This window comes from Muscardinus avellanarius (genome assembly GCF_963383645.1).
Source record: "Muscardinus avellanarius genome assembly, chromosome: 3".
Classification (NCBI taxonomy): domain Eukaryota; kingdom Metazoa; phylum Chordata; class Mammalia; order Rodentia; family Gliridae; genus Muscardinus; species Muscardinus avellanarius.
Genome location: NC_137788.1, coordinates 68,247,549 through 68,270,892, shown reverse-complemented (window position 1 = coordinate 68,270,892; position 23,344 = coordinate 68,247,549). Strand labels below are relative to the sequence as shown.

Genomic DNA, 23,344 nt, shown 5'->3' with positions numbered 1-23,344 from the left:
CAGCCTTAGCTAGTGAGACCCTGTTTCCAAATAAAGTATAAAATAGGTCTGGGAATATAGTCTGGAGGTAGAAAAGCCCCTGGGTTCCGCCTCAAGTACCACAACAACAACAACAAAACTAGTATTGAAGAAACAATACATGTATCAAAATAAATGTTGCATTACAGTCAATAATTTGAGTCATTGAGCACAAAGCCACTTGAATTTAGAATGGAACATAGTTTCTGCTCTTAAAGAACATGTAGTCAAGCAGGTAATTTTTTTTTTTTTTAAAGTAGCTACAGTAAAGTTCTTGAGGAATGAGGTGAAGGAGAGACATTTCGTGTGCCTGGGCTTGCTGGAGATGATACTATTTGAGATGAGTGAGCTTTGAAAGCCTTTCAACAGGTGAACACTGGAGGAAATATTTCTCTTGCTTTGTTCTTTTGTTTGTTTGTTTGTTTTCTGGCCTGCCCTCCCACCACTGGCCTGAAGGATATTTCCAATAGGAATGGTTAGTGGGCTCTGGAAAGTTGCAAGTCATATCTGAGAAAGAATCAGCAGAACAGTTTGGTTAGTAGTAATTTATTATTTATGTGAGTAATAGGATACAAAGAATATAATTTATGAAAGCCTTCATTGAAGGCACTTGATCCAAAGAAGTATGTGAGTAGAATGAGCTGTAGTTGGGAGAAAAGAATGCAAGATTACTGGGTTGCTTTAGGTTAAACTCGGTCTTGACACTTATTTTAATTCAAATTTATTTTATTTTATTTTATTTTTTTGCGGGTATGGGGGTGGAACCCAGGGACATTCGACCTCTGAGCTACACCTCCTGCCCCATTTTTTAATTCTTTATTTTGAAACCGGGTCTCACTGAGTTGCAGAGGGCCTCACTAAGTAGCTGAGGCTGTCCGCGAACCGTGATCCTCCAGTCTCAGCCTCCCGAATGCTGGGATTACAAGCGTGCGCCACCACACCCGGCTCACTTTTTTTTTTAAAGTGGTATTCCTGGGGGGGGGGGGGAACCCAGTTGCATTCTACCTCTGAGGTACATTCACCTCCAGAGAGTTTTTGTCTTTTTTTTTTTTTTTTTTTAAACAGGGTCTCACTAAATTGTGGAGGGCCTTACTACAAGTTACTGAGGCTGGCTGCAAACCTGTGATCCTCCTGTCTCAGCCTCCCAAGTACTGGGATTACAGGCATGTGCCACTACACCCATTTAATTAACATGTATTGATGTACACGATAATGGGGTCTGGTGTGATATTTCAGTACATGCAGACAAAATCACTTTTGGGGCATCTCTGAAGTCTTTCTTGAACTCAGCCCTTGAGATAGCAGTTATGGATACAGATGAGATGCCAGGAAGCATGAGGGAGTGTCAGAAAAGGGGGAAAGCAAATCATGGATGGGTAACTCAGGGGAGATTTTTGTTTAACTGCCTCAGAATTGTCCTGCCAGTGAAATGTGAATCATGGTGTTTTTCTACTACTCCCAGCTCTTACTTACTGAGCTTGTCCCCAAAATTCTACCTGCACGTACCAGTTGTCCTGGTTAGATATAGGCAAGCTCCTTAGGTTGCTGGAAAATTTAGGAGAGAAGCAGAAAAGTGATTGAGGTGGAAACTTGAGGTATGTAGTAGAAATTCCAAATTAGCTACAAGTGAAAGTTGAAAAATTACGGGCCAGGTAATAACCATGTCTGTTAAATAACATCTTCACTTGGGTGTGGTGATACAGGCCTGTGATGCCAGTACTTGGGAGATTGAGACAGAACTAGTAGATTCAAGGCCAGCCTCAGCAATTTAGCAAGACCCTGTCTCAGAATAAAAAATAAAAAGGGTTGAGGGTGTAGCTCAGAGGTAGATTGCCCTGGGGCTCTTATTTATAGTGTGTGTGGGGAGAATAACCAGGCATGGTGATACACAATTATAATCTTAGTATGTGAGAGGCTGAGACAGGAGGATTGCAGGTTAGAAGCTAGCTAGCTCAGCTATTTAGTGAGGCCCTCTGCAACTTAGTGAGACTGTTTCAATATAAAGAATTTTTTAAAAGGGGGTTGGGGTGTATCTCAGATAGAATACTCCTGAGTTCAATCTCTGGGAACACATACACACACATACACACATGCACACACACACACACACACACACACACACACACACACACACACAAACACACCCCTTGCTGAAGACTTCAGATGACAAATGAAAGTGAGAATTTAGCTGGTAATCTAGAAGAATGAGTTAAGCCAGTTGTGGTATGACACACTTGTAATCCCAGTAATTGGGAGGCTGAGAGAGGAGGCCAAGGCCAGCATGTGGTGATTTAGGGAAATCCATTTCAAAATAAAAAATAAAGAAGGGCTGGGGGTGTAGCTTATTGGTAGGCGTTAGTACACCCTGGGTTCAACCTCCAGTACCACAAAAAAAAAAAAAAAAAAAAAAAAGAAAAGAAAAGAAAAAAAAGAAAAAGCTGGGTATGGTAGCACACACTTGTAATCCCAGTACTTGGGAAGCTAAGGCAGGAGGATTGCAGGTTCACAGCCAGCCTCAACTCCTTACTGAGGCCTTTATCTTCTTAGTGATACCCTGTTTCAAGTTAAAGAATAAAAAATTAACTGGCTGTGGTGGCGCACGCTTGTAATCCCAGCACTTGGAGGCTGAGACAGGAGGATTACACAGGTTCAAAGCCAGCCTCAGCTACTTAGTGAGGCTCTCAGCAACTTAATGAGACCCTGTTTCCAAATAAAGTATAAAATAGGTCTGGGAGTATAGCTCGGGGGTAGAAAAGCCCCTGGATTCCACCCCCAGTACCAGTAGCACCAAAACAAAACAAAACAGAATAAAAAATAGGGCTGGAGGTGTAACTCAGAGGTAGAATGCCTCAGAGTTCAATCCCCAGTACCACAAAAACAAAAAGGAGCCGGGCATGGTGGTGCACACTTGTAATCCTAGATCCTAGTACTTGGGAGGCTGAGACTGGGGTATCACAGGTTCAAGGAAAGCCTTAGCAATTTAGTGAGGCTCTCAGTAACCTAGTGAGACCCTGTTCCAAATAAGAAATAAAATCGGTCTAGGGATATAGCTCAGAGGTAGAATGCCTCTGGGTTCAATTCCCAGTATCATTAAAAAAGAGAGGAGAGAGCTTGGCGTGGAGGCACACGCTTGTAATCCCTGCGCTTGGGAAGCGGAGACAGGAGGATCACGCAGGTTCAAAGCCAGCCTTGCTGGTTTAAGAGACCCTGTTTCCAAATAAAAATACATAAAATAGGCCTGGGAGTGTAGCCCAGAGGTAGAAAGGCTTCCAGGAACCCCAATATCACCAAAGAGAGCGAGGGAGGGAGGGAGGGAGAGGGAGAGAGAGAGAGAGAGAGAGGAGTGGTGGGGAAAAGTAGAATTTGGTAAATGAAAGGGTGCTGAGGTTTGAAAGATAGCTTGTGATAGAGAATTGTTGGCAAAAGGTCACTGACTTTCAAATTAGTTATTTCAGAAGAATAAAAAGGGGAAATAAAGTATGAATGAGTACTCACTCAAAAGAGAGAGCCTGTAACCCTAGTACTTGGGAGGCTGAGATAGGAAGATTGCAGGTTTGAAGCAGTGTATCGAGGAGGCTCTTAGCAACTTAGTGAGACCCTGTTTGAAAAGGCAGGAGAATCTGGAGTTCAAGGCTAGCCTGGGCCTATTAATGAAGTCCTGTCTCAAAAAAAAAAAAAAAAAAAAATTAAAAAGGCCTGGGTATGTTGAGGTGGTAGAGCACCTTTGAATTTAATTACCAGTACTGGGGTGGAATGAAGATTTGAACAGTACTGCCACTCCCACTCACTTTTACTGTGGCTGGCCCATACTTGCTTATAAACCTTTGTTAAATTAGTCTATTTCCAGAGCATAACATAGTCCTGAAATAGAGTATATGGTGAAATATAGAACTGAGTGTGACATGAAATGAGACCATTTTCTACAGTTTTTAACGGTTTCTAAAATCCCAGAGTGATTTGCAATAATTTTGCTGGGGGTATTAGGTAAAAAAAAAGTTCATTTTATGATCACCAGTATTATATATGTGTGTGTGTGTGTGTGTGTGTGTGTGTGTGTGTGTGTGTATGTATATGTATATATTTGTGGGTCTGGGGATGGAACCCAGGGGCATTCCACCTCTGAGCTACACCCCCTGCCCTAATTTTTATTCTTTATTTTGAGACAGGGTCTAAGTTGCAGAAGGCCTCACTAAATAGCTGAGGCTGTCTGCGAACCGTGGTCCTCCAGTCTCAGCCTCCTGAATGCTGGGATTACAAGCGTGCGCCATCATGCCTGGCTACCAGTATTTTAATATAGTCCAGTAAACAAACAAAAATTATTGACAGAATTTTTCTTAGAGTAGTTCTCATTTGACTATTGTTGCATTTGTTTTTCCTTGTTTCCACATTGCTTGTATAAGCTTTTTTGTTTTGTTTGCAGTACTGGGGATGGAATCCAGGGGCATTCCACCCCTTAATTACACCCATAGTCCTATTTCGTATTCTTTATTTTGAAACAGGGTCTCCCTGAATTGCAAAGGATCTCCCTTAAGGAGCTAAGGCTGTTCGCCAATTACGTTCCTCCTGTCTCAGCCTCCCAAATGCTGGGATCACAAGTGTGTGCCACCACCCCTGGCTTTTTCTTTTCTTTCTTTCTTTTTCTTTTCTTTCTTTCTTTCTTTTTTTTTTTTTTTTTTTTTGTGGTGCTGGGGATGGAACCCAGGGGCATTCTACCATGCCCGGCTTGTGTACGAATTTTTAATGACTGTTCCTTAATGTCAGTATGTCAGAGTATTATTAATGTTGTTTTGTTGTTGTTGTTATTATTATTATTGTGGGGGGGGGTACTGGGGATTGAAACCAGGAGCATTCTACCTCTGAGCTGCATCCTTTGCCGAATTTTATTTTATATTTTGAAACAGGGTTTCACTTTAAGTAGCAGAGGGCCTCACTAAATAGCTGAGGCTGGCTGTGAATCTTCATCCTCCAGTCTCAGCCTCCCAGGTGCTGGGATTATAGGTGTTCACCACTGCACCTATCTGCCAGTGTATTATTATTACCCTTAGTCTTGCTCAAAAGTGACTTAGAGTGGAAATAACTGTCAGCTTATTTGAGGCTTATAGCACCATGATATTATTAATTTATTAATATTTCATTCTCTGGTGTTTGTCACAGTTATTTTTACTTATTTTTTGGGTCTGGGAATTGGATTGAACTCAGGGACATTCTACCTCAAGGTACACCACCTTCCACCTTGTTTTATTTTTTTATTTAGGAAAAAAAAAGAAGACTTGCTACATTACCAAGGCTTTCCTTAAACCTGTGGTCCTTCTGTCTCAGCCTCCCAGATACTGGGATGGCAATTGTGTACCACTCTGCTTTGCCAGATTTTTTTTTTTATTAGACAGATTTTCCTCTGTGTAGAAACTGCTAATTAATATTTAAATCTCAAAACATGTTATCTGGTGTGAGGATTACCATTTGGAATGGATATTATATTTTGTGTTTTTGCAGTAGTAGGAATTGAACCCAGGACCTTGGACATACTAGGCAAGCATGCTACCACTGAGCTATATTCCCAGCCCAGGAATACCATATTGGATGCTTTAGAATGTTTTTAAGGTAGTGTTAAGAGAAGACTAAGTTAGGTGTGGTGGTGCATGCTTATAGTCCCAGGACTTGGTAGGCTGTGACAAGATGATCTGGGTTTGCAGCCAGCCTCAGCTACTTAGTGAGGCCCTCTGCAACTCAGTGAGACCCTGTTTCAAAATAAAGAAAAAAAATGTGGTACGTGCGTGGGGTGGGTGGGGGGAGCTAGAGGTAGAATGCCCCTGGGTTCAATCCCCAGCACTAAAAAAAAAAAAAAAAAAAAAAAAAAAAAAAAAAAGAGTAGACTCGAATATAAGTTGTAGGTAGAGAAATAATTCACCTAGAACACTATATAGTTCTCTTAATAAACTTAAAGTTCATCCGGGCGTGGTGGTGCATGCTTGTAATCCCAGCATTTGGGAGGCTGAGACCTGGAGGATCGCGGTTCGCAGACAGCCTCAGCTACTTAGTGAGGCCCTCTGCAACTCAGTGAGACCCAGTTTCAAAATAAATAATAAAAAATAGGGCAGGGGGTGTAGCTCGGAGGTCAAATGCCCCTGGGTTCCATCCCCAGACTCACAAAAATAAAATAAATAAATAAACTTAAAGTTCTCATTAGTTAGACTGTGAAGGCTCAATGCCAGGTGTTTCTAGGAAGAGGGAAATAAAAACATTACCAAATCTTTTTTCTTTCTTTTGTTTTTTGCAGTACTCAGGATTGAACCCAGGGGCATTCTACCCCTGAGCTATACCCCCAGCCCTATTTTTCTTTATTTTTTTTTTTATTTTGAAACAAGGTCTAATTAAGTAGCGGAGGACCTCACTAAATAGCTGAGGCTGTCTGTGAATCTTGATCCTACTGTTTCAGCCTCCCAAGTACTAGGATTACCAGCTTTTTTTCTTTTTTAATAATTTATTTTTTAATAAATTCTTTTTTACATACTTTTACTGGGGCATTGTTGTCCCACATCATAATGTAGTTCTTAGTGATAGTGGCATTAATGTGCACAGCACTTGGTGGGCTTTCCCCCAGCTCCCTCCTCCTCTCCTCTATACACAGTGTTGAGATTGACATTGATATTGTCACCTGTGTACTTAAGGTCAATAAAAGTGAGTCCTAGTCCTTCATTGATCCTTCCTCTCCCCCATTCCACCTTCCCCAGATTTATTTTTCTATGTTACAGCTTGAATGAAAATTGAGAATGATTAAATATTTTAAGACAATTTAAGATCTTTAAATTGTCCCATGGATTTGAGGAAATGTGTTTAACAATGTTTAAAGATCAAGCAACACAGTTCTTTATAATGCTTTTCAGCTTCCATCCTCAGTAACCCTTCCCCCACAAGCTTGTCAGCAGATTTCATAAGTTAAAAGTCTCCACAAGCACTTACTGTGGATTGATTTAGAATAAAATACATTTTTCTGCTTGTTATTGCACTCTGTACTGATATTTCCATTAATCTTTTTAAGTATGGCTTGCTTTTATGGGTAGCAGTTTTCTACCAATATAAATATGGAAAGATGTGCCATAAATTTGTTATTGCATCTTTGCTGCTAAAATACTTCCCTCTCCCCCTCCCTCCCTCTCCCCCCACTTCTCTTTTTTTAAACTCCCCCCCCCCCCGAGTTTTAGGGTAAAACCCAGGCCTCTGGACTGCCTGGCAAGTGAGCACTCTGCCACTGAGCTAAATCACTAAACCCCTAAAATAATTCTGAAGTGTAATATTTAAAATGGTACTCTCTAGAGCGGGGCGTGATGGCTCACGCTTGTAAATCAGCATTCGGGAGGCTGAGACCAGAGGATCGCGGTTCGCAGACAACCTCAGGTACTTAGTGAGGCCCTCTGCAACTCAGTGAGACCCGTTTTCAAAATAAAGAATAAAAAATAGGGCAGGGGGTGTAGCTCGGAGGTCCAGCTTGGTCCAGAAACATAACCTAGAAATATGTTGCCTTAGCCAGGCACGGTGGCACACACCTGTAATCCCAGTAGATTAGGAGGTTGAGCCAGGAGGAACCGAAGGTTTGAGGTCAGCCTTGGCAATGTAGGGAGACTCAGCAACCTAGCAGGACTCTTTCAAAACAAAAATAAAAAGGGCTGGGAATTTAGCTCAGAGATAGCATGCCTCTGGGCTCTGGGTTCACCCTGTACCACTAATACTGGCAATCAAACCCAGGGGCACTGAGGTACATCTCAGCCCTTTATGTATTTTATTTTCAGACAGGGTTTGCTAAATTGCCAAGGCTTACCTAGAACTGGCAATTCTTCTGTCTCAACTTCCCAAGTACTGGGATTATGGGCATGCACCACCACTCCTGGCTTGGCCTAATTTTATTTTATTTTATTTATTTTATTTTATTGTGGTATTGGAGATTGAACCCAGGGATGTTCTACCTCTGAGCTACACCCCTAGCAGGATTACAAGTGGGCACCAACAAGACTGATTCTTGGCCCTATTTATTATTTATTTATTTTGTGGTACTAGGGATTGAACCCAAGGGAATTCTATCTCTGAGCCACAACCTCAGCCTTATTTTATTTTTTAGTTTGAAACAGGGTCTCACTAGGTTGTTCAGGGTCTCACTACCTTGTTGAGGCTGTCCTCAAATCTGTAATCCTCCTGTCTGAGCCTCCCAAGTATTGGGATTACAAGCGTGTACCACCATACCCAACTTTGGCCTCACTTTAAATGGTAGATTTTTTTTGAACCCCAATGTAGAATATTATATTAATTCTTACTATGTTTCATCTTGTTAATTTTAGCTCATTTTACATAGTTTCAATTTTCTAATTTTTTTAGTAATTTTATATTTATAACCAGATTTCACTAGCTTCCTCTGTACCTTCATCTATCTCTCTATACTATATATATGTGTATGTTTTCAGGGGAAGGGTACTAGGAACTTTTGTTTTGAAACTATGCCTGCCTCATTTATTTACTTATTTACTTACTTATTTATTGTGGTACTGGGTATTGAACCCAGCCAGACGTGGTGGTGCGTGCTTGGAATCCCTGTACTTGCGAGGCTGAGACAGGAGGATGGAGCAGGTTGGAAGCCAGCCTCAGCTACTTAGGCTCTCAGCAATTTAGTGAAACCCTGTTTCCAAATAAAATATAAAATAGGTCTGGGAGTGTAGCCTGGAGGTAGGAAGCCCCATCCTACCTGGAGGATAGGGCTCTATCCTCAGTACCACACACATACACACACACACTCACACACACACACACACACACACACACGTGTGTGTGTGTGTGCGTGTGTGTATGTATGTATATAAATAAAAAATAAAAAAAAATAGGGCTGGGCATGTAGCTTGGAGGGGTTCAATCTCCAGTACTACAAAAAAAATTAATAAATTACTGAGGCTGGGTATGAACCTGTAATCCTCCTATTTTAGCTTCCCAAGTACTGGGGTTACAAAGGTGTACCATCACACCTGGCTACAGCTAATTTATGGAGAGTACATCATAATAGAAAAGAATCCTGCTCTCCACTATTGAAGATGCAAAGCTACTCAGTTCGTATTGTGAAGCACACATACTTTTCTCTTTGATAAAAATACTAAACTGGTTAGGATGGCACATGCCTTTAATCCCAATACTTGGGAGGATAGAATGGAGGATCATAGGTTTAAGGCCAGTGTTTGGTAATTTAGTAAGACCCTTTTCACAATAAAATAGGACCGGGGGTGTAGCTCAGTGGTAGAATACCCCTTGGTTCAGTGTTCATTAAGCACACACACACAGAGAGACAGACACCCATAAAGATTAGTCTCTCTCATGTCTAGAAATGCAAAATTCCTAAGTACAATATTAGCCAAAGAACATAAGCAGCAGTCTAATAATACATTTTGACCCAGTACAATATATTGCACCAAAGATTATTGAGTACTGAATCTGTTAATATAATACTATATTAAAAACGAAACAAGAAATATAGTAAGCTATTTGTAGCTGCTGTGAGAGCATTTCATAAAGTTAGTATGTGTCTGTTTGTATTTTCTGTGTCTGCCTCACCCTCTCTGCAGAGCTAGAGATGAAACTCAGCCTCACAAGCACTGGGATTACAGGCATGTGCCACCATGCCTGGCTGTGTCTAATCCTTTTTATTAAATCTCAGACATCCCAATTTTAATCTGGTTGTATACTGAATAAGTTCTTTCAATCCTTTAAATGTCCTTAAACTGCCGGGCGTGGTGGCGCACACTTGTAATCCCTGCGCTTGGGAGGCTGAGACAGGAGGATCGCACAGGTTCAAAGCCAGCCTCAGATACTTAGTGAGGCTCTCAGCAACTTAGTGAGACCCTGTTTCTAAATAAAATATAAAAATAGGTCTGGGAGCGTAGCCTGGAGGTAGAAAGCCCCTGGGTTCAAACTCCCCCCCGCACCACAATAAACAAACAAACAAATAAATAAATAAATATTCTTAAACATTGTCCTAGGACAGTTTTTGGGGGATAGTTTTTTGGGGGGGCAGTATTTAGGATTGAATCCAGAGGGATTCTCCCTTTGAGCTACACCCCCAGCTCCCCCCCCCTTTTAAGTTTGAAACAGGGTCTTACTAAATTGCAGAGGGCCTCACTGAGTTGCTGAGGCTGACTTTGAACCTGCAATCTTCCTGTCTCAGTTTGCCAAGTACTGGGATTATAAATGTGGGCCATTAGCTGGGCGTGGTGGCTCACACTTTTAATCTCAGTACTTGGGAGGCTGAGACAGGAGGATCAGAAGTTCGAAGCCAGCCTCTACAATTTAACCTTCTGAGCTAAACTCCCCCAGCCAGATATTATTCTTTTATATTTTGAAACAAGCTTTCACTAAGTAGCAGGGGACCTCATATAAATAAATTGAGCTGGAAGTTTATTTATTCATTTATTTATTTTTGCGGTACTGGGGATGGAGCCCAGGGGCATTCTACCTCCAAGCTATACCCACAGCCCTATTTTTATTATTTATTTATTTATTTATTTATTTTGGTGGTACTGGAGATGGAACCCAGGGGCCTTCTACCTCCGGGCTATACTCCCAGACCTATTTTATATTTTTTATTTGGAAACAGGGTCTCTTCTTTGAACCTGTGTAATCCTCCTGTCTCAGCCTCCCAAGCGTGGGGATTACAAGCGTGCGCCACCATGCCTGGCTTTTTATTATTTAATTTAAAACAGGGACTTACTGAGTTGCTGAGGGCCTAAGTAGCTGAGGCTCTCCGCAAACCACGATCCTTCAGTCTCAGCCTCCAGAATTCTGGGATTATAAGCATATGCCACATAGCCTGGCTCCGGCTGGAGGTTTAACTCAGAGGTAGAATGCCTCTGGGTTCAATATTCAGTTGCTACCAAAAGAAAAGTGTGGGTCACCATACCTGGTTAGATTCCTTTTTATTTTGGGGGGAATAAAAACATCCTTTGTAAGGCTCTGAGAGTTTTTCTACCACCTCCTTCCCCTGTGGTTCTGACTTTGCCTTGGGGTAGTTGAATTAAATGCTCAGCTGAATGAATACCTGAGGGTGGCCCACTACAGACTTCCAGAGTGTGTGCAGTCCTGTTCTGACTGTCCTGTGCGTCCTAGCCTCTCTGGCTTCCCTAAGTTGTGCACTCTGTCTCTTCAACTCAAAAGAGACTGCCTGGAAATTCCGTGTAGGCTGAGTTGGGCAGATTTTTTATTCTTTTTAGTTACGTAAGGTGAGAGGGTAAATCTGGACCCTTTTATTCCATCTTGACTGGCAGTGAAAGTTAACCAAAAAAAGAAATGAGATATAAGATGTACCAGTATTGGGAATGGCCTAGGAAGATTTGAGAAAGCTTTGATTATTAATATATTTCAAAAATTGGGTTGAGGGGCAAATCTGTGCAAGGACTTGGTTTCTGCCTAAAAGCAGGCAACTATTCCAATGTAAATTAACATAGTTAAAAGTAATGAACAAGTCTATAGGAGAGGAGAACTAGGCCTTTATCTAAAGACAGATCTTAGGAAAACTAGGCCTTTCTGTATCTAAAGACAGATCTACATGATTAAGCTAGCTAAGATGGTAGGAGGGGTTGACCTTCATGAAAGGAGACACCTTGCCACACCTTGTTGGGGGAGGTACCTTACAGGATAAGAGGAGGTACCTTACAGGGACTTTCACCAGGTCAAAATTACGAAAACAAGATGGAGGTCATGGGTATAAAAATTCTGGTCCATGCTGTATCTGGGGAGTGGTGAGTTGGCCCGGGCCACCCTCTCCCCTCATGCCATTTTGGCATGGGGCTGTAACTATTTTCTGTATTTCTATTTTCTGAATTTTATATTTTTAATAAACTTCTTTAAATCTTCAGCAACTGTCCAAGCTATGCATATTTATTCTTAGCTTAGGAAAAGAACCCGCGGTTTTTCTGTTTTGGGTCATTTTGGATTTTGTTATGGGTTGGGGGAAAGTGTGTCCAGGACCCTCGCAGAGGTTCCTGGGGAACAGTTTCCTCAAACCATATTCTCCCAAATCGTAACATAAGAGATGGCTGAGAAATGTTGTCAAACCTTCTACCAAATATAAATAAAAAATAGAAAATATTAGCAATAGCTTAAATTTAACTTAATGCTCAGAAAGTCTGGAATGTGACTTATTTTTTTGTGTGTGTGTGTGTCGGGGGGTCTGGGGATGGAACCCAGGGGCATTAGACCTCGGAGCTACACTCCTCTGCCCTATATTGTATTTATTTTGAAACCGGATCTCACTAAGTTTTAGAGGGCCTCACTAAGTAGCTGAGGTTTTCGGCGAACCACAATCCTCTGGTCTCAGCCTCTCTAATGCTCTGATTACAAGCGTGCACCACCATGCCCGGCTTGTGACTTATTTAGCATAATAATGTTTTCACTATTCTAGAGTGTTTCCTGGTGTGTTTTGTACATTGCCATATAATATTGGATTGACTATTTGGGTTTGGATTTTGATCATACTGATTTTAGGGTTTGTTTGTAGTAGTGGGGATTGAACCCATGACATTCTTCCTCTGAGCTGTACCTCCAGCCCTTTTTATTTTGAAACAAGGTCCCAATAAGTTGCTGACGCTGGCCTGGAGCTTGCTGTGATTCTCCTGTCTCAGCCTCTCAAGTACTGAGATTATACCTGTGGATCATTACCCCTGGCTCAATCTTTTTTTAAAATGTGTTTACAGTGTGCTACTACTTTAGCAAATTTGTTGCAATAGTTTTAAAAGACAAACACATAGGATATAGGGTAACAAGGACTTTTTATGTAGTATAAACTGTGTTATTAAATAATATTATTTATATTATTAATTGTGTGTGTGTGTGTTGGGGGATACTTGGGATGAAACCACCGGGCATTCTACCTCCTGAGCTACACTCCCCTAGCTGGATGTTATCCTTTTATTTTGGAAGAAGCTTTCACTAAGTAGCAGAGGACCTATTAAGTTCTTGAGGCTGGCTACCAACCTGCAATTCTTCTGTCTCAGCCTCCCAACTACTAGGAGTATAAGCTTGCGCCACCACACCCAATTTATATTACTTATTTGTGTGTGTATGGTTCTAGGGATTGAACCCCAGGACATTGTACCTCAGAGCTGTACTCAGCCCTATTTGTTTTGTTTTGAAACAGGGTCTTGCCGAGAGAGTCTTCTACTAGTTAAGGCTGACCTTGAACTTGTGAGCCTCTGGTTTCAGCTTCCCAAATACTGGGATTACAGCTATTATTAACTATTATTAAAACTTATGGTGTTTCATGAATAACTTACAAACCATAAAGGAAATTAAATTTACAATGTCTTTGAATGTAAAACTGTGTGTGTGTGTGTGTGTGTGTGTGTGTGTGTGTGTGTGTTTGTGTGTGATGCTGGGCTTGAACTTAGTGACATTCTACCTCTGTACTCAATGACATTCTATCTCTGAGCTACACTCCAGCCTTATTTTATTTCTTTTTTTTTTTTTTTTTGGAAACAGAGTCTCACTAAATTGCTGAGGCTGGCTTTGAACCTGCGATCTTCCTGTCTCACCGCCCAAGTACTGGAATCACAGGCATGTGCCACAACACCAGGCTAGATGTAAAACTTACCTGTTTCATTCTTAGTAAGTTGCTTCACTTTTTCACAAATAGTGTTCTCAAACCCCAAAAATGAGCTAATGGTAGGAAAAGCTCTGTTACTAGGATTGTACTAACAGAAGACGATTGAGAAATACTGAGTTGACTTGAAATCTTTGATTGAAAAATCACTCACTTAACCTGAACCAGACAGGAACATTTGCATCTTAGCCTTATATGCAAATCAAGTTGATACCTACCTCAGAGGTCCCTACCTCAGAGTTGTAAAGATCATGCATGCTGGGCGCAGTGGCGCACGCTTATAATCCCAGCGCTTGGGAGGCTGAGACAGGAGGATTGTGCAGGTTCAAAGCCAGCCTCAGCTGGTTTAAGAGACCCTGTTTCCAAATAAAATATAAAATAGGTCTGGGAGTGTAGCCCGGAGGTAGAAGGCCCCTGGGTTCTGTTCCCAGTACCACCCAAAAAAAAAAAAAAAACCAACAACAACAACAAAAAACTACCTCCGAGCTACAACTCCAGCCCTATTTTTTATTCTTTATTTTGAAACAGGGTCTCACTGAGTTGCAAAGGGCCTCACTAACACTAAGTAGCTGAGCCTTTCTGTGAAGGTGATCCTCCTGTCTCAGCCTTCCAAATGCTGGGATTACAAGCCTGCACCACTACACCCAGCCCTGGGGAGCTTTTTGTCCACCACAGGATGGACTCAAATTCTGTTGAGAGGAATTAGTTCTGAAGAATGGTAGTGGTGGTGCTCCATAGGTGGAAGCAGAATTGCTGCTAAACGGGCAGTGTGACAAAGAATTGCCTCAGCTCTAAGTGTCAGTCTTGGCATTGTTGAGAAGCCCTTCTATGAAGTGCTCATTCTGTTCCAGGGCCAGGATAGAAGAGCACATGACTTCATGTATAACATCAGTAGAGGCTGCTCTTAGTATGAAGAGGAAGCTTTTCACTTGACATTTCTTTCCGATTCCTGTTGCAGTCTAAGGATTAATTGGGGCTGGGAGTCTAGCTTAGTTTTAGAATGCCCCTAGGTTCAATTCCTAGCAATAAGCCAGGCATGGTGGCGCACGCTTGTAATCCCCGCACTTGGGAGGCTGAGACAGGAGGATTGCACAGGTTCGAAGCCAGCCTCAGCTACTTAGTGAGGCTCTCAGCAACTTAGTGAGACCCTGTTTCCAAATAAAATATAAAATGGGTCTGGGAGTATAGTCCAGAGGTAGAAAGCCTCTGGGTTCCACCCCCAGTACCACCCAAAAAAAAAAAAAAAAATCAATTCCTAGCAATACCACCACACACACATAAGTGAACTGATGGGGGGGGGTGTTAGCAAAAAGTCATAGAGAACCAAATTTATGTTTGTTCATAGGTGTCCCCTTTGGGGGGGTACACCCCAGACCTGTTTTTTATTCTTTATTTTGAAACAGAGTCTCAGTTGCTGAGGCTGTCCATGAACCTGCAATCCTCCTGTCTCAGCCCCCCAAATACTGAGATTACAGGGTTGCACCTCCATGCCTGGCTTATAGGTGCCAATTTTAATAAGATATTTTTTGATAGAGAAAATTTCAATTTCAGATTAAAAATTATAAAAATTACCTAGGTATATTGGAAAATATATTCTTTTCCTGGGCAAGCTTATAAACATCTATCATTATTGTGTTATCTTTCATGCTTAATCATTTTTAGTAGGTTAGCATTTTCTAATTATTTGTTGGTTTGCTTTTTCTTATAGATATTATCTCATTTGGAAAGCCTTGGAAAACAGGAAAAAAATTCTAACAAAATGTCAACTTTTCGAAGTCATTGTCCACATTTGGATTCAGTTGGTGAAATTACAAAAGAAGACTTGATACAAAAATCTCATGTAAGATATAGTTAATATCTTTTAAAAATGATGGTTACATTTAACCCAAATATGCATTTTTATAAATTACAATATTCTGTTCGAGTCCCATTTTTAAAATATGTGATATATTTATTTGTGAGATATATATATGGCTGTGTCAATATGACAAAATTTTCTCCCCCCATAGGGTACTTGTCAGGACTGTAAGGTCAGAGGACCAAATCTTTGGGCATGCTTAGAGGTATGTATGCTTTTTCCTGAAAAGTTTGCTATTATAAATATATATCTGAGTAATGATAACCAATAAAATTTTTGATACTTAATAGAATTTTGTAAGCATTATTATTGAAAACAAAAAATTAAACTTCAAATTTTTGAAAGAATTTTAACTTATACAACTCTTGTGGAGTTTTTAGTAAATTACTCTGAGATATTTTGTTAGAGATATATTTTCTTAGAGATATATTTCTTAGAGATATATTTTCTTAGAGATATATATTGTTTTATTTTGTGCCTGGTACCTTTTATTTAAGTTGACTATGGAAAGTAATATAAGTATTAAAACATGTAATTAAAACTTAGTTGTAAAATTAATTGTAATGCTATTATAAACTAACACGTTATAAAAATTTTTCTTCTTGCATAATTTATAGAATAGATGTTCATATGTTGGCTGTGGTGAATCACAAGTAGATCATAGCACCATACATTCTCAGGTATGTATACAATAATTTTATGTATTTGTTTATTTATGGTACTGAGGATTGAACCCAAAGGTGTTCTACCTCTGAACTACATTCCTAGCCCTTTTTATTTTTCATGTTGAAGCAGGGTCTTGCCAAGTTACCATACAGTGTCTTCAAACTTGTGATCCTCCTGTCTCAGCCTCCCAAGTACCAAATTACAGATGTGCACCACTGTGCTGGTTTATATAATAAATTTTAGGGCAAGACTTTAATAAACAAAGTTTTATTTTGAGATAATTGTAAAATGTATGACAATTGTTATTATTAGAGTTTTGGCATGGGAAAGCCAGTATAGTATTAATTCAAGTCATAATTAAGAGAATACTGATCTAAGAAGCATGCATTGAGTTATATGGAGATGATGGCTGAAATATTAGATTATAGAGATTGAAGCCAGAGATACTTAGGTTTATGACACAGCTGAGCCAACTTTTTTTTCTTTGATGTACTGGGGATTGAACCCAGGGACATTCTCCCTCTGAGCTACACCCCCAACCCTATTTAATTTTTTTTTTTTTTAAACAGGGTCTCATTAAATCACAGAGGGCCTCACTAGGTTGCTGAGGCTGGCCACAAACCTGCGATCCTCATGTCTCAGCTTCCCAAGTACAAGCATAGGCCACTATGTCTGGCTAACTTTATATTTTAACTCATCATACTTTGTTTGCATATCATTGCCTAGAGTCCTCTTTCTACTTGGTTCTGGTTGTGTGGTGCTCCCTATGTAACTCTGGCATGCATCTATTATAGGTAAATCTCACATTGTAAACTCTTGGGTATTTTAAATGAATATGTCTCCAGATACACACTGATAACTCTACAACATCAAATATTCTCCAAAAGATTCCTCCAAAGATTTAACTAGCCCAAATACACAAAGCTCTAAGGCATGGCTGTACATAATTTACTTTTCTGTGCATCTAGAATGGTCCTTGGCTATGTTCCATCCTTGGAAAAATTGCAAAATTAGTCATTCAAATCATTTTCTGCAGGGCTAAATTCTCCTGTAGAGTACTAGTTGAGAATGGCTAGAGTTTTCTCTATCTAAGATCTTAAACTCTTATTTGATCTGTTTTATGTCATCTGTGTTCTTTTGCCATTCTAGTTACCTAGATAGTTACTTCCTATTGTTCATCATTCTCTATTTGGTGGTACCAGTATAGAACTCAAGGCCTTGCACATGCTAGGCAAGTGCTTTACCACTGAACTGCATCACGGACCCCAAGATTTTCTTATATCTGTTTGCTAATTACAGAGCAGTCTTATAGCCTTGCACTGTGTCTTTATATAGTGATTGGGGAGGAGGAGAGAAACTAGAATAACTTCTAGAATAGGTTTAAACATTGTTATTATTCCATTATACTTTAGCAGTTTATCTAAAGAACTTTAGATAGTGTTCTAGATTAGACTCTTGAGTATATTGTTACTCATCAAAGACCAACAGTATATCTTCTGTGGTTTTTTGAAGAAATATTTTCAAGTGTATCTGATTTTGGTTTCTCTTCCTTCCCTATGAAATTGTACAGGAGACAAAGCATTATCTGACCGTGAACCTTACCACTCTAAGAGTGTGGTGTTATGCTTGCAGCAAAGAAGTATTTTTGGATAGAAAATTAGGAACTCAGCCTTCCTTGCCTCATGTAAGACAACCTCAGCAAATACAAGAAAACAGTGTCCAGGTAATCTAAATTCATTTAGCTAAGATATCAAACATTAATGTTATAATTTCAGAATTTTTCATGTAGTTGAAATTTGAAAAGGAATCCTGCCTAAACTTCCATGTACATAAAAATGCCTGTAAAGTGCCACTCATGCTGCGTTTCTTACGAAGTAGAGGATGGTAGATTAGGGTGAGATTGAACCCTATCTGTCCAAAGATGAAAAAACACATAATGAATTTTTAAAGCTTTAAAAAATATGGTTTAAATAGTAGTTTTTTTCTAGCAAATCTTATTCTAGAAATGTTAGGCCTTTGATAGGGAATGACAGTTACTAATTCAATCACTTACCCCCATTCCCTCCCTATTTGTATTACTGTGAACACTTAACTGGTTATTGAAAGCCAGATATAATATAACAAAACTTAGCACTAGAGATTAGGCAAAGATTTTTTTCTCTTTTTGGATCAGGCTTGTAAAGATTGATTACTTAATTTTCAGAATTTTTCAGTTATGTAAAAATGGGAAGAGGGAATGAAGAAATTAGAATAGTTAGCTGCTCACTTATTATTCTGGTTATCATTTGATTAAATGTGAAATTTATTTTTCTTCATCTGTTGCTGAATGGATTTGATGTACCTTGATTGCCTGATAATATAGGACAGCTTGAAAATTTTTATCTTTCTGTGTGTACTCCTGATTTTTTTTTTAAATTTTTATTGTTTTGGTGGTATTGGGAATTGAACCCAAGGGGCCTTCTACCTTTGAGCTGTACCGCTATTTTTTTTTTCTTTTTAAACAGTTTTCTCTAGGTTGCTGAGGCTGTTCTCAAACCTGGATCCTCCTATCTCAAGCCTTCAAGTACTGATATAAAAGGCATGTGCCACCAAGCCCTGATGTTCTATTGATATCTTAAAATTTAGTTCAGATTTCCTTTTGGCTTTTGGCTTTCTTTTATTTTTTATTTTTTATTTATTTATTTTTTGTGGTACTTAAGGTGGAACCCAGGGGCTTTTCTACCTCCGGGCTTTACTCCCAGAACTTATTTTATAGTTGATTTGGAAACAGAGTCTCAATAAATTGCTGAGAGCCTCACAAAGTAGCAGAGGCTGGCTTTGAACCTGTGCGATCCTCCTGTCTCGGTCTACCAAGCGCTGGGATTACAAGCGTGCGCCACCACGCCCAGCTTTTTGGCTTTCTTTTTAACAGTGTGAGCTAGTATTTTGCCATCAGGCCATCAGTTGCAACCTTTGAGTTGAGCCAACTCTTGGAAATTAATGTTGGAATATTTTATTATTACTTAAATATTTGAACTTTTTAATATGCATAAAAGGGTAAAGGCTAAGTATAGTAATAAGTATTAGAGATTGTAGACGTTTACAAGTAGTTGCTTGAAGTTTTATGATGAAAAACTTGTCTTTTTTCCTGTTGAATGTTAAGAAAGATCTCAAAAGTCAGTGTTAGTGCACTGTGTAGTCTTTTTAGCTGAGATAGAATGTCACTTAAATAGAATTAGTTGTGGAGTTTAAATTCAGAGAACTCAATTATAAAAGGCAGTTCTTTATTCAAATACATATACTAGGAAAGCCAAGATGATATGCCATTAACTAGTATAGATGCATATTTCTTCAAAATTAGATGTAAGTTTTATAATTCCTAATACCTCAAATTCTTTTACTGGAGGTGGAACCCAGGGGCTTTCTACCTCCGGGCTATACTCCCAGACCTATTTTATATTTTATTTGGAAACAGGGTCTCACACTAAGTTGCTGAGAGCCTCACTAAGCAGCTGAGTCTGGCTTCGAACCTGTGTAATCCTCCTGTCTCAGCCTCCCAAGTGTGGGGATTACAAGCATGTGCCACCACACCCGGCAATACCACAAATTCTTTTATTAAATTATACTATTAAAATAATAATCTAATTCTTATAATGTAGATGTAATATAAGTTACAATTAAAATGTTTTAACCTATGTGCCATCTGTTTTTGTTAATTAAGGATTTTAAAATACCTAGTAATACAACACTGAAAACTCCTCTGGTTGCTGTATTTGATGATCTGGATATAGAAGTGGAAGAAGAAGATGAACTTAAGGCAAGAGGTGAAAAAAAATTCTGTGTAACAGTCTTCATTTTCTTGCTACTGCTGCTTCTTTAAGAAGCTGTGTAATATGAACCAAATCTAGAGATGAAATGGAACAGATATGATAATTATGAAAAAAATGCTCAGACATGTCCTAGTGTTTGCAACCTGGGTGCAGTTGCACATGTCTGTTCCCAGAATTTGGGAGGCTAAGACAAGAGGATCATAAGCTTGAGGCCAGCTTGGCAAGAGCTACTTTATAAAACAAAAATAAAATAGGGCTAAGGGTGTAGTTCAAAGGTAGAATGCCCATCACTTCAGTCCCCAGTACCACCACCAAAAAAAAAAAAAAAAAAAAAAATATATATATATATATATATATATATATATATATATATATATATATATATATTTAGTTGTTGTTTGTTTGTTTGCAGATAAACTTGGCTTCTCTGGTATCACTTTATCAATGTTGGGATTTAATTATTCTTTTGCAATTGAACCTTTGGATTTTTTGCTAACACCCCCGCCCCCCTAGTACTGGGGATTGAACTCAGGGGCATTCTACCTCCAAGCTGCACCCTCAGAGCCTTATTTTTTATTCTTAATTTTGAAACAAGGTCTTACTAAGTTCCAGAAGGCCTCACTAAGTATCTGAGGCTGTCTGTAAACCAAGATCGTCCTGTCTTAGTATCCCAACCAACTACTGGGATTACAAGCGTGCGCCACCATGACCAGCTTAAACATTTAAGATCTGTTTAAATTGTTACAAGTTGGCACATGCTTTTTTTTTACCATAAAAAAATCTGTTCAAACGGTGGTTTTCAACCTGTTTTTCAACTTTTATCTGTCAGTTATAGAGATTGGTGGGGCAGTTTTTTAGTATATCCTTACCACAATTTACAAGGAACAACATTCATTTGGAAATTTTAGGGGATTCTTTTTTTTTTTTCTCTCTTCTTCTTTTTGGTACTGGGGATGGAACGCAGGGGCATTCTATCTCCAAGCGACACCCCCAGCCCTATTTTTATTATTTATTTATTTATTTAATTTTTGGTGGTACTGGGGGTGGAACCCAGAGGCTTTCTACCTCCAGGCTATACTCCCAGACCTTTTTTTTTTTTTTAAATATATTTTATTTGGAAACAGGGTCTCACTAAGTTGCTGAGCGCCTCACTAAGTAGCTGAGGCTGGCTCTGAACCTGTGCGATCCTCCTGTGTCAGCCTCCCAAGCGCAGGGATTACAAGAGTGCGCCACCACGCCCGGCTTTATTCTTTATTTTGAAACAGGGTCTCACTGAGTTGCAAAGGGCCTCACTAAGTAACTGAGGCTGGTTTCGAACCTGCGCAATCATCCTGTCTCAGCCTCCCAAGAGCTGGGATTACAAGAGTGCGCCACCATGCCTGGATAAAATTTAGGGGATTCTGATAGAGCTTTGCCTTGTCTACTCTCTCATCAGCCCCTGCACTGAGAACCACTCTAACAGAGTGGTTCCTTTTTTTCTGGTACTAGGGATTAAACCTAAGGGGATTCTACCTCTGAGCTACACCCATAGCCCCTTTTTGTTTTTTATTTTGCAACAAAGTCTTACCAAGTTGCTGAGGGTCTAAGCCTTCCAAGTACTGGGATTATAGGTATGTGCCACCGTGCCTGGCTCTAATTTTATTTTTGGAGTATTAGTTATTTTATCTTTTTTGTTGTGTTAGGGATCAGATTTAGGTCCTTGCACATGCTAGACACATGCTCTACTAATGTACTACATCCCTAGTCCCTGTTTCATTTTTACTAGTGGAGAATCAAGCCAAGTATGGTGGGTCCTTGCACATGCTAGACACATGCTCTACTACTGTACTATATCCCTAGTCCCTGTTTCATTTTTACTAGTGGAGAATCAAGCCAAGTATGGTGGGTCCATGCACATGCTAGACACATGCTCTACTACTGTACTACATCCCTAGTCCCTGTTTTATTTTTACTAGTGGAGAATCAAGCCAACTATGGTGGAGCACACCTGTAATCCTAGTACTTGGGAAGCCTAGACAGGAGGATTGCAGGTCCAAGTATAGCCTTAGCATATAGTAAGACTCTCATCAACCTATTGAGGCCCTGTTTCAAAATAAAAATTAAAAATAGGACTGGGCATGTATGCCTCTACCATTTTGTACTTCATTAAGATGTATGGCTACAATGCACCAATAAAAAATAGGACTGGATGTAGCTCAGAGCTAGAATGCCTTAGAGTACAATCTCCAATACAACATACACACACACAAAAGAGAAATCAAATATATATATGAAAATGATTAGAAGTTGTCCAATGACTGATTTACTGTATTAGCTTGAACCACAGGAAACTGATGTTGTGTGGGCTGATTGTCAGCAGTTTCTTGTGGCTCAGAGTAACAAATAATTGTGGTCCCCCCCCCCCCAGTACTGGGGATGGAACCCAGGGGCATTGTGCTTCTGAGTGACACCCTCAGCCCTATTTTTTTTTTTTTAATTCTTTATTTTGAAACAGGTCTCACTGAGTTGCAAAGGGCCTCACTAAGTAGCTGAGGCTGGCTGGCTTCGAACCTGCTCTCTCAGCCTCCCAAATGCTGGGATTACAAGTCTCGTGAGCCACCATGCCTGGCTCAAATAATTGCTTTTAATGTAACACATTGAAATAGGACGGAGAAGGATGCTTTATCATTTCTCATGCCATTAGTTTTTTGTATTCTCATTAGTTTTTTCTCTCAATAATCTGCTTGTAATGAGAAATATAAGTCTCAACTAGTGTTCTTTAAACACACCTATTCTTAGTTAAATAGTAATAGGAAAGGTTTTTTTTTTTTTTGGTTTTTTTTTTTTTTTAGATGAGGTTAGAGATTGGTCCCAGAGGCATTCTACCTTCAAGCTATACTCCTCAGCCCAATTTTATTTCTTATTTGGAAATAGGGTCTTGCTAGGTTGTAGAGAATCTCACCACTTGCAGAGTCTGTACTTGAACCTCAGTCCTCCTAACCTCTCAAGTACTGGGGTTATAGGTGTGCACTACCATGCCCAGCTGGAAAGGTCTTTCTTCATGTTCAAACTCCAGAAGTTGAATGAACTAATTCTTGAGTTTATCTAAAAATTTTTTGCAGTCACACATAGGTTTAGGGCTTTGTGTGTGTGTGTGTGCTGGGCATCAAACCCAGGACTTTTTTTTTTTTTTTTTTTCTAGGTGGGGGTGGAACCCAGGGGCTTTCAACCTCCAAGCTACATCCCCTGCCCAATTTTTTATTCTTTATTTTGTTTTTGGTTTTTTTTTTTTTTGTTTGTTTGTTTGTTTTGGTGGTACTGGGGGTAGAACCCAGAGGCTTTTTACCTCCGGGCCATACTCCCAGACCTTTTTTTATATTTTATTTGGAG

General features: G+C 39.7%; 1 protein-coding gene across 8 annotated transcripts in view; it reads left to right on the top strand.

The window, feature by feature from the left end:
- Nucleotides 1-15,401: 15,401 nt before the first annotated feature.
- USP33 (ubiquitin specific peptidase 33) overlaps nt 15,402-23,344 on the top strand; it is a gene marked incomplete at both ends in the record, with an annotated part of 44,868 nt that continues 36,925 nt past the window's right edge. For all 8 annotated transcript variants that reach the window (XM_080690394.1, XM_080690390.1, XM_080690389.1 and 5 more), the window contains 5 exons: nt 15,402-15,482; nt 15,652-15,705; nt 16,118-16,180; nt 17,737-17,889; nt 19,867-19,969. In XM_080690394.1, coding sequence (XP_080546520.1) covers nt 15,402-15,482; nt 15,652-15,705; nt 16,118-16,180; nt 17,737-17,889; nt 19,867-19,969 — 454 coding nt within the window. The remainder of the gene's footprint in view (nt 15,483-15,651; nt 15,706-16,117; nt 16,181-17,736; nt 17,890-19,866; nt 19,970-23,344) is intronic.